Source organism: Parus major, chromosome 12 (assembly GCF_001522545.3).
Source record: "Parus major isolate Abel chromosome 12, Parus_major1.1, whole genome shotgun sequence".
In the NCBI taxonomy this organism is placed as follows: Eukaryota; Metazoa; Chordata; class Aves; order Passeriformes; family Paridae; genus Parus; species Parus major.
Window position 1 is genome coordinate 16,357,560 of NC_031781.1, and position 12,231 is coordinate 16,369,790.

Here is a 12,231-nt window from a genome sequence, read left to right on the forward strand (position 1 = left end):
AATTAAACATGACTGCAGTCTGTGAGGAAAGAGAGAACAAAAAGCTGGAACGCAGCGAGTCTGCCGCGTTTCACCTCCGACGACCATTTGTGAGCCTGAACCAACAAGTTAATGAAACACGACCTTGTCCATTGCTAGCGAAGTTTTTCCGTTTTCCGTGTTTTATTTGATGACACTCTTCTCTTCCAGCTGGGTTCCCCAAACCCGAGCCAGGGTGAGGGAGGAGGAGAGGGCTGCACTCCCTCCGCAGCCTTTCGCTGCTGCTTCCTTTGTTGCATCGATAGCGCCAAGGCTGAAAAATCGGTTGTGAATTAGAGCAGAATAACAAATTATGAATGGTGTTGGTTTTGTTGCCATCTTGAATTATTAATCTGAATGGTAAACTATTAAATCTTAATATTAGTGTCAATTAGAAACGTGGAAGCGGCCGTGGATGACTGTGCAGGGCAAAGATCAGGGAGGGACTGGGCTGGGAGGGTTTCTTTTCCTGATGGAAACTCTACATGGTTTCTCCCTGTTTGCATTTGCTATTTAAAAACAAGTTACTATGATTAGAAAAGTTGTTCGCATTGGTATTTTGTACACAGGCTGTTTCCCACATACCGTAATTTTTGGATGAGTATCACTGCTGGCAGAGGAGAGGGAGCCACAGAGTGAGCACTTCAACAAGCAAGAACTCTTGCACTGCTGCAGTGCACAATGTGGGCACTCACAGAGTACACCCCTGCACCAAGGAGTTAAAATGTTTTTGTAATATCTGTCCTGGGAATGGGGGGAGGAAGGATTTCCTCCAGCCTTTAAAAAACAACCAAACCCAAAAATAATAATAAAAAATAATACAAAAGAAAACACACCAAATCCCACAACAGTTCTAAGTCCTAAAATTCTGCAAATTTAATCACTGAACTTTGTTGATTGCTTTATTCAGTTTTGGTTTTTGAGAATATTTCCTCATACTGTTCTAACTTGGTCATTCATAACTGCCATAATTGTCTCAGCGTTCAATATCCTGCTTAGGACTTTATTATTAACCTTCTCTTTCAAGAAACAGTCATGTTTCCCTATTCAAGGTGAAAACTGAGTTATTTGCTTTTTTCTTTAGATATAAACAAGGCAGAGGTAACCCATGCTATTACCCATTTAAAAAAATTATTTCCAGTTAGTGGTTCTCCCACTAGGACTATATCTCATTTCTTTTTGTGTAAATACTTTACATGATAATAGCAGCTGCGCATAAATAGCACTGAAACTCTTTCAAAAAAAGGGGGAGAAAAATAAATTTGTTTCTAAGGGTCACACTGAGGCCATACCCAGTGACTTCCCTGAAATGTGTGCTGCTGCTCTGGGCCCAGCTGGGGCTGAGCTGAGTTCCTGGGACTGAAATACCTGGGAGAAGAAACTCCTTGACACTGAGGGTGAGAGAGAGAAAGTGAATACTGGGCCTAAAACTTTGTTCAATGCTATGTCTTCCTCTCCCTGTTTCAGCCTGGACACATCAGTGTATTGGATGCAGAGCCTAGCAGGCAGCAATCACTTAGCAGGTGTTGTTATTGGCAGGAATACTAAGGAAACTGAAGCTGAGGAGTGAGACTTAATGAAAACCAGTATATAAAAACAGCTTTTGTTGTGCTTAAGAATCTCTCTTTATTGCTGCATATCGTTAACTATAAAGTACGGTTACAGCAGCTAAAATGCTCAGTCATTACCTCAACAGTTAAAAGACTTTTTTTTAATGCTTTGTTATTACAGTTGCTAAAAACAGTATTTCAAAACAATCATAACTGCTATGGTTATGGTAAAAAAAAATACATTAAAGAAGGGATATCTAACAGTGCATCTTATTTAAAGTGCCAGAAGGGTCTTTAAAAGTTTTCTGTCTGTTTTTAAAAGATGGTTATAGCACCTAGTATGAAGAATTACTTGCTGGTTGATGCTTTTTCCTTCTCCTTCCCTTCCTATGAACTTCGACACAAGTTAATCCTCCCAGAAGAAAGCACATTTCCATTTGAACCTATTATGCTGATGGCTAACACCGATGAAAACAGCGTGTCGGGGGGGTACCTTAATAGCAAAACCAGGATGACAGTTCTTGAGAAATCACTGTTCCGGCTTTTGTGTTGTGGTTTTGTTTTTTTACCTTGAAAAGAAGTTCACCTTACCAAAACGCGTCACAGCTTATTCTGTCTCATGGCTTTGTTCTCACTTTACTCAGGCCCCTCAGTCCCACCAAAGCAACACGTGCAGCACGAACAGAACAACGCTGCCTGCTCTGAGTGCTGAGTTCTGAGATAGCTGTTTTCTTTTAAACTCCTGCCATTGAGCATTTTCATTATAAAGCTTAATAGATTATATTTTAAAGGTGAATCCTGAGCACTGCCCCAGTTCCTGGGATGTTTCTGGAACCCCAGGTCTCCTCCAGCCTGCCCAGCAGCCCCTGAGGAGCAGCACCAGGCACCGACAGCACCTCCCTGCCCATGTAGCCTGCCAATGATTTGGGCCATCACCACCACAGGAATGTGCTTAAATCTCATGGACTTTAGCAGGACTAGAGAGCTTTAGTGAGCAGATGTCTTGGTGGGCTGAAATGCAGGAGGCCACTCCACCACCAAGCTCAAATTACTGCACAGAGACATCCAAAGGTGGGGATGGGATGGATGGACATGGCAAGATCAGATATACAACCCTTCCCCAGAGCTGGGTGAGTTCTGAATTGATGCACAACCACCAAGAACTTGGCTGTGGTCCAGCTGGTGCAACTCCACCTGCTCAACTGCTGTCTGAAGCCCAGAAGGCAAAGATGGCCCAAGTGGTCAGAGTGGATTACACATGGCACATGGTTAACACACGTGCTCATACACCCTTTATTACCTGCCAGTAACAAAATAGCTTAAAACAAGCACTAAGATCCTTAAGCAGAATAAAAACATTTCCTCAGTCATGAAAAGGCTGTAATTTTAAATCCCAACTCACTGCTATGTTTGGATTTGCAGCTGCTTTTTCCTTTAAAATCACCGAAATACTGTAATATATTAGTTCTAACACACACCTTGCATTAGTTACGTTGGCAGAAAAAAAAATTAATTACTGGATGTAAAGACTACTTTGCAGTGCAATAATGGTCATCAGATCTTTTTACCAAAGTCCTATCCCACTGAGTTAAAAGGACGAGGGTCTAGCAGAGTCTATGCAATGCCTGTGTATTTTTTTCACTAGGAAAGCACAATTTATGCAAAACACTATACTTCTACATTTTATAATTAATTTTCAAATGCTTCACCTATACATATTTTAATAATTTCTGATTTATCAGATGGTATCTATAATAAATTTTTCTATATTTCAATAAATGAAAAGAAGGCAGTTTCAATCCAACAACAGAGTGCCACACAATATAGGCCTGTCAGGCACCAATTTTTACTTCTAACATGTAAGTTAAAGGATAAGGAATTTATAATGCTGCCTGTGAACGAAACCACTTTTCATACACAAATGTGATCTTTTTTTTTCCAAAGGGTAATACAACAGTACATTTACATAAACTAATCCAAACAATCTATGTATTTGACAATGGCAAACCTCACACAGACTGCCTATTGTTGGTTTACATCTTGGAGTTCTTTATGTTGGCTTGTAACACTGCTCTAGCTGTCAAAGGTTTGACTTGGACTCTAAATAAATGGTTATAGAAGTGCTGTGCAGCGATATTGGACTTCTTTGCAAAAGAAAACCTGCTGTGTATGAATTCAAAAGCTATTAATTTTTCAGTCAAAAATATTCATGCCTATTTCTTTTAATAAAGAAACACTGTGCTGAGCAACTGAGAGATAATGTTGACTAGTGGTACAGAATTTTCAATAGAGCAGTTAAAAATAAATTTAGTAGGAGGTCCCCAACAAAGCTATAATTTTCCAGAATGTAAAACATTTTTAATACTAATCAAGACAGCCCTTTTCCCCCTGCGTTCACGGGTTTTTTTCCTCTGCTTTTCCCTGTTTATTAGCTGTTAACACTAATCTTCATGGCGACACCGCCTGGTATCTCCATAGCCTACAAGACCCGCCAGAGCTTCCTGCCCTCGGCGGCCCAGCATCGATCACGAGCTGCCTTGCCAAACACCGCTCGCCTTCTGATGATTTCCTCCCTTTAGTTTGTAATCCTTCCTCCTGAGGGGCACTGCTGTTATGAAAGGCCTCAAGGCAGAGTGCTTTGAGACTCCCAGATTATTCCGCTGTTTTAATTTTTAATCCAGTAAGAGCTATAGAAACCAAACCTCCTCCCCATTCTGTTGGGTCTACACACTTCGCCAACAATGTGCTCAAGCATTTGCATTTGGGTTGGGGTGGATGTGAGGAACTAGAAGAATGCTATTTTTATAGACACTGCCAGTAGTTTCTACTCTAGAGGGCTGGTGTCCACTGGACCAAGCAATTTTAAGCATCTCAACAGCTTAAATGGAAGGGTTTGTACCTACCACTCAACTCCCTCCAAAAAGGCAAGGAAATTTCCCGTTGACTTTGACATCTGCTCCAGAGTTACTGAATAGCCTGCAATTTTCTATCTAGTAGCCTCCCTATGCACTTCTGCAGCCATTTATTTCCAACTACACGGAAACTGAGAAATCCTTTTCTAGTAAAAATGAGTGCGCGAAGTGTTTAATGATTTTATGTTCTCTATCTCTGTAATGTGTTCTGTTTCAGACATTAATTTTGTCTACCAACTGCATCTTGGCAGGCTACCATATTTGCTGGGTTAATAGTCTGACTCCTTTTTATTTCTATCACCATAAATCACACATATATGGGTGTGTGTTTGCTTTATTTATAGAAAAAAAATCAGTCAAAACAGATAAACCAATACTTTGTCATTATGCTGCATCATTGCATATTGATTAAAATTGCTGGTACTAACTATAGATTGTCAACGCTCAATTAATTTTCACACAATGACTCAAAGCAAAATCAAATAAAGCCAGTGTACCTTTAAATCTTACAAATCTTAAAATCAAGAAGCAAAGCACTCTCTCCATTTTGAATAATCATTGGAAGCTCCCAGGAACATTTTCAGCATTAAGAGGCTGAGAGAAAACAACAGCTGAAGAAGAGTCATTGCAGTCAGAGAAGGAAATGGGCGATTTTCCTAGGTTTGGGGGTAACCAGGAGTTTTCTTGGACTGCAAAGCCACTTGCTTCCCCTAGTCCCCTTTCTTCAAAGAACAGTCTGGGGTAGAGGAGGTTTCCCTTCTCAGTTTCACCAGTATAAAACCTGATACCGGGTAAGCGTGATTATCATCACTACGTGCAGTTAAGAGTCACTTCTACAGTAAATGTCTGTCAGACCGAGAGAAAGCAAAATAAATATACTAAATATAATTCAATTACAACTCCTTCCTAACACTTCCTAAGATTTCATCCAAGTCAGACTGATGCAAAGTGACTTACATGAGGCCAGAAAAAGGCCCAAAGTATAAGCTTTGGAACCAAACCTGACTTTGAAACTCCCAGAAGAGAGGGGGGATGACAAAACCCGGCTGCACTTCCCATCTCCTCCCCACACCCGGCTCTGAAATGGGCCAGGCTCCACAGTGTGGGCTCCAGTGGGGAACAGAAAAGAGAGGCTTGTTGTGAGGTTTGGATTTTGCTTTCAGCACAGTTCAGTACTTACGGGCTGAGGGGTGGCTTTTGGTTCAGTTGACTTCACATGCAGGTGTGTCATCATGGCTTGCAGGCGCTCTTTATCTTTTGCAAGCTGGAAGGGGAGAGGAAAAAAAACCATCCTCTGTTAGTCGTACAAATAAAACCCAGCCTCTGCTTATTCCTAATTAAACAGCTGGCACCGAGGCATGAGACAGAAGAGTTTTATTGCTGAGTAGTTTGGAAATTGTATATGGGCTATTCGTGAGGTAAAGCGAATGCGTGGTGCTGGGTGTCACCATTTCCCAAAGCAAAATGCATTAGCCCTCGAGTGAGAAGAGCTAGACCTGCTGGCACCAAGAGCTTCACTCCAGCCTTGACAGCTAAAAGACAACAGTGAATCATGTTTATTAACCAGCCCCACTGCAGCTCGGGAGGCGCAGCAGAAGGAAAGCAAGGCAGCAGTTCTAAGATGCATTTTCCTTCTCTGAGAGCACAGAACAAGTGGCACAGACGGGCTGTGGCTTTACGTCAACCACAGGCACTGTGGCACATGCAACAAGCACAGCCAGGGGTGGTTAAACCACATGAGGCACCTCCACAGGGCTCTGCAGGCAGCCTTGGGTCCAAAAGCACCTTGAGTTGATTTGAGAAGGTGGCAGAACCCTTGGCGGGTCGCCCTGGGAAGCCAGACTGGGCACCTGAGCAGGAGCACCCTGAGCATGGGGTAGGACCTGCTGTGTGAGCTGCCAGCATCCCTCTGGCATAAGCCTGAGGGCAGTGGGGTGGGAAAGGCTGGAAGCAGCAGTAACTGCACCAAAACACTCATCCCTGAGTACCCAATGCCACAGGATTGATGTTGTCAACCTTTCTCATCAGCCACTTGAGGCCCAAGAGTTGGGGTGAAGCCCCTGCTCTCAATGTCTCTTGTATTTTATGGTTCAGATCCACATAGCTGGAGTCTTGAGATCATTGGTATGCATCCACAGCCTGGTCAGCTTCCCAATGCATTTCAGTGCACTGGAAAGACACTAAATTTCATTATTTTTGGAAACAAGGAATTTTTTTCAATGTGTGAACTGGACTTTTTTCCAGCTGCTCTTCAAAAAAAATTACAGGGGAAAGATATTAAGAATACTAATGAGAAAGGGGTGTTGTTAACCTGCATGCTGAACATAAAGGTTGCTGCTTCCAACAGGACCTGGTTCTTACAAAAGCCAGTTTTTGCAGAGGTGAGTTTTTGCTTTAGACAAGCCAGATTCCTTGTGCCAAGGGAAGAACTGTGCTCACGTTCCAGCAAAACTTTTAACAACCTGCCCACCTCATCACCGTCATCTGTTTGTAGAAGTAAAGTGGGGCTAAGTGTATATAAAAGGAGACTTGATCATAAATCCCCACTCATAACCTTATGGCCAAAGTCGTCCTGCACTTTGCAAGGCGAGGGGTTTGAGACTGTGCCATGATGGGATAAAACCTGGCACGGGAGTTTCCAAGACAGGAATGAAATAAAGGAAAAAAAACTGTGTCACTGCACTTTTCAAATGGCTCTTCTTCTTTTGGTCAAAAACCTCAATGGCAAGAGAGAGAACCTGACACCTATGGCAGATCTCCTGCAATCTCATCCTGACCTGTGCTGGACACTTCATGGAGAGCTGAGGGCAGCGACAGGCTCTTATCGCCACGCTGCAGCAGAACTTCTCCCTCTGAGAACCTCTCCAGAGAAAGGAGAGGGCTCACCCTCAGCTGCTGTGCTTCATACAAAACAAATTAAGCCAAGAAATAGCTGTGCTCTCCGCTCAGCTCTGTTGTGCAATCCCTCATTCCTAGCAGTCTCCGGGCACACGGGCTGCTTGGCGGGGTCATCTGTGCATTAAATTTTGGTCTGCAGGCTACTGCAGAAGAACAACATCTCGTAGCCAAAATAAATAAAAGGCAGGCACCTGAGAGCTTCCTGCCAGCCCCGGCGCGGCGGCAGGAGGGGATGGCACCCGGGCAGCACAGGGCACACCCTGCCGGGCGTCCTCCGGCCCCCGCGGCGAGGGAGAGGGGAGAGGGGCACCTCCCTCCCACCGAGGTCCTTGTTTGTAGTGTTTCCACTCATCGTCTCAGCAATGCTTTTAACGCCCAATCTGGTGGATGGAGGTTATTAAAGATCCTCTCGACATTTCAGGCAGACACACGCTAGCATTTTGTCATAGTCTAGGAATTCAAACACTCACCCAGTTAGGCAGGAGTTTAAATTATGAAAAATAGAGGTCTCTCGGTTTCAAAGCACTGAAGAGAAGTAAAAAAATCTCAAGAATTTCTTTAAACTGTTTTTCCCTTAGGTCAGGAAGCAGTAGTGATATAAAACTAGAGGTGTCACTAGTAGCCCCTCTGGTCAGTGGGGTCAAACAAAAGAAGCTATGGGGGATTGCTCAGCCACTGGTGGGAATAAATCCTCACTGGTGGGAATCACTGGAGTGTAGATGGTCCAGAAATGGGGAATAATACTCATCAGGCAGGAAAATGTTCTTGATCTACTGATAATGTTGTTGGGCAAGGACATTTCTGACATGGAGGCAAGAATCTGCTCTGTACATGGGGCCTGAGGAATACAACACAGTCCCATCTGAAGCTTCCTTCTTTCTTCCCATATCCTTTGGAAAGCTCTGCATGGAGGGAGTTTTCAGACAGCCATCCAGCTCTCCATGATAAGCCTGATTTTCTAAGACTTCCTTCACCTCAGGATGTACAGTGTGAGTGCCTAACTGAGGTTCAACCAAAAAAGACACACAGCTTGCCCTGGAGAGGTTAAATTCTACAACTGTACCAGTAGGAAAGGCACAAGAGGGAAGCACAGAAAGCACAAACCAGAAGGGGCTCCAGACAAGGCAGTGACTGGAAGAAGTCAAGAAGCAACGGGAAAGGCATTAGAAACAGAGATGATGGAGAAATTGTATAGGAGGAAAACCAGACAGAAAATAAAGGCAAGAATCAGGAATGGGGAAATGAAAATCCAGTATGGGAATTCAACAAGAACAGGAGAGCACTTGAGCAGCGGGATTTTGGACAGACCAAGGACAAAGGAGAAGGAAGTCACAGGCAATGCAAGAGGCAGCCAAAACACAGCCCTCCCATTCAGTGCCTGGTTAGGCTGTGCACTAGAAAGGTTTAGAATCCACTTTTCAAGAGTGTCAGTGGATGCTGCAGGAAAACAAACCCTAGCAGTGTTTTCACTGCACTGAAAATGGCCAGCTGCCTTCATTTTCTCCCATTATGAGACACTTCTCTAGACTCATCAAAGCCCTGCTGCTATCCTGAAATGTTTTCCCACTCAAAGGTACTGCTGCAAAATGGATGTCCTATTCCAGCTAACAACTAAGGACAGGGGTATGTTCTTGTGTTTGTGTTTTACTCAGCAGCACAATTTTCACTATTTATAATGGCAACAAATGGTCATGTCAAGATGGTTTAAACAAAATGAAATGTGAGAAGATTTCTACCTTGCCTGTGATTTTTGAAGTATGTTTGTGATGGAAATGCTAAAACCAAACTTTTGAGATTTCTGCTAAGGAGCATTTGCAATCAAATACAAAACAGATTTTATCTGTTTCTTTCCAAAATTTTCATTAAAAATTACTTTAGAAGCTATTACACTTATCTGTAACACTGATAAAACTATCATGAATAAAATAAATAACAGCAGGATCAACAACAACAAAAGGATAGCATTAGGGTCCATCATACTCAAAACCTGAAGTATATGCCTCAGGTGAAATGAATTTGTTTTGATGGGGCTGTACATGCATTAAATGCTGGGGAATGTAGATCTTGCCCTGGTGCTAGACCCTGAAGCTGCACTGTAAGGCAAAGCTGCTCACCAGTGCTGCAGAGCAGGGGTAAAGACTGTGGGTCCCTTTTCCATCTAACTCACAAAACTCAGTCTCCAGAGGGCCTGTCATCACTCTGCTGGAATCTGCTCCATGGCCTGAGGATCAGGTCAGTGGTCCTCAGACCACGTCACTGAACACCCCACTGCTGGGCACCACACACTTGTATTATGGTTCTGTGTAAAAACACACCACAGCCCAGCTAGGGACTGCAGGGCAAATCCTTCTGCATAATTAGGGGCTCTTCTGAACTATCAGATGACTACTACAGGATGAAAGGAGAGGGAGAAAAGGGAAGCTACAGGTAAATTTCAGAAGCTGGACCACCCTCTCCTCCTTCACCTGTCCTTCCTTGTTGGCCAATGCAGAGATGGCCTCACTGTTATCAACACTCCTGCCTAAATCAGGCCTCCAGTTCATCCATCCTGCCTTCCTCATGTGATTGTTAAATCCAGAACTTTCTGGCCCTCACACCACTTTGAAATTATGGTCTTGTCTTGTGGACCTTATGCTGTCCTCCCTTGCAATGACTCTGGGCATTGCCAGCACTAAATGGGTGTGAAGCTGTAAGTCATTTAGAGCAATTAGCAGAATGCACTGCTGATAAACCTTTCAAAAATGCTGGCATGGGCTAAGGGAGAGGTGGGAACCAAATCTCTCTGTCCTGGTCCAGTCTAACACAGGGCATCCTCCTGTAGTTCCAGGCACAGCCATTCCCAGTGACTGTGGGAGAGAAGGATTACTGCTTTTCAAGCTGGCTATAACTGAAGAATCTAAATCTACCTTCAGCCTCAATATTACTGCACCTTGGTGAAAGATTATCTCATATCTCAGTTTACCAGGAAGACTGTAGATTTTTATTTTTCTTTTCCTAATTCCCAAGAAACTTGTTAAAATAACAGATCATTTCTCATAACATTTTCTGCAAGACTCTGATACTTTATGACTGGTAGTCTGATTTTTATAAAACTTGTATTAAAATAGTTTATACTGCTTCAGCTAATAGTGAAAGAGTGTCATGACCAGCGTGTTCCTGAAAGTAAAATTTAGGAAATGTCTATGAACGAAAAAGGGTAATTTGTAAGATAAGAAGATAAAAAGCATTTTTTAAAAAATGCTTATCTTGAAAAGTAACAACAAGAAGTTTAAGTGTGTTTTTGCTGATTTTTCTCTCCAACTATTTGAAGCTATAAATGACTTAACTCAGTAAAATTCCAAATGTAATTATCTTCTGTACTTAGCCCAAGGCTTTCCATATATCTCTACACTGCTGTCTTGCATACAAAATAGGTTTTTCAATAGCTGGTAACTATATAATGTACAACATTGTTTTAATTTCCCCTTCTTTGCTAACCTCTTGCCTACACACAGACACACTGTCACAGCCACCCAGCCAGAGCAGCAAGGTGCAGGGAGACAGAAAGGACTCAGAAGCATTTGGAAAGGCAATTACACAAACAGCTCATACCTTTGCATCACCAGCAATATATTCCAATTTACCCCCTTTTGGCAGTTTACAAAAAAAATTATTTGCTACAAATGGCAAAAAAATAATAGTAATAATAATAGTAGTAATAATAATAATAATAGTAATAACAGCATGGAGAGTATTAGTACATGAAAGACCACCAAACAAGCCAGGTCATGCAGTGTTTGGAAATAAACATCAACCATTTCCCCCATGTAACAACAGCCCCAAATGAAGGGGACCACATTCCCCTCGCCCCCCCTCCAGCCCCCCAGGTGGGTATAAAAGCATTAGACACAAACTGATGGCTTTCCAATCCTGGTTAAGTTTCCTATTTCTTTGCAAGTTACGGTTTAGAAAAGAGGAAATGAAGCTGCAGTTTCTTTTGATGGTTTTTAAAACTACTACAAGAAGGTTTTGAAAGCTGGTTTTCAATCACAGGGGGAAAAGCAGAACTCATTTTTTATTGCTGTCGAGAATTGGATTTGATTAATACTGAGGTAATATTAAAATAAATTTTATTTTACCTGTAGCTCTAACTGCTGTACAACCTGCATTTGTACTCTACATTGGGCTGTACTTCTATCATCCAGCGCATGCTCACTGTTGAGATGTCTGTAACAATACACAGAAAATCATTAAGTGAAATGGATAAACAAAAAGGAAAAAAGTAGTTACCAGGATGAATAAGCAATCTGAATGTTATCCAGCATGGTTTCTTCAATATTGAGACTTTTAAGATAATTTTTCAATTTTTGTCCTCTGTCCTGCTTTGGCTTGTGTTTCTTCCCATCACTCACTGTATCTTTTATTATATTATATTCACAATTTTTTAGCAAAAGGCTCATTTATACATAAAAGAAATTTTGCAGAACAGTAGTTTTTTCCTCCTTTAGGCAAATGAAAACAAGATCAAGAAATTATAGTAAAATAATTTCATATATAATTTTACATTACTTTACTATATGATGCTGGATATACCTAAATGGACACATGCAATATGTGAATAATTAAATACCACAGAACCCTCATGTTTACATAATTAAAAATAAATAAAAGACATGATTGTGAAAAGAACAAAAAGCCATATAAAATTTGGTGTGTAAGTATGTGCAAAATATGTACCAATAAAAGAGAGAAAAATACGGACAGTTACTGTAAAACAAATCTTCTTCATCCAAAAGAAACAGAAAGTCATCCAGAACACCAGAACAGCTGGAATTCAAGGTTTATTGTAGTACGTGTTCTGAAAAACTTCCCCC

The 12,231-nt window shown here is 41.9% G+C and overlaps 1 protein-coding gene across 15 annotated transcripts in view; it reads right to left on the reverse strand.

Annotated features, from left to right (window-relative positions):
* The window catches only part of FOXP1 (forkhead box P1), a 373,214-nt gene that overhangs the window by 23,406 nt on the left and 337,577 nt on the right, over positions 1 to 12,231 (reverse strand). For all 15 annotated transcript variants that reach the window (XM_033517465.1, XM_015640593.3, XM_015640594.3 and 12 more), the window contains 2 exons: positions 11,497 to 11,584; positions 5,661 to 5,744 (listed from right to left, as the gene is read on the reverse strand). In XM_033517465.1, coding sequence (XP_033373356.1) covers positions 5,661 to 5,744; positions 11,497 to 11,584 — 172 coding nt within the window. The remainder of the gene's footprint in view (positions 1 to 5,660; positions 5,745 to 11,496; positions 11,585 to 12,231) is intronic.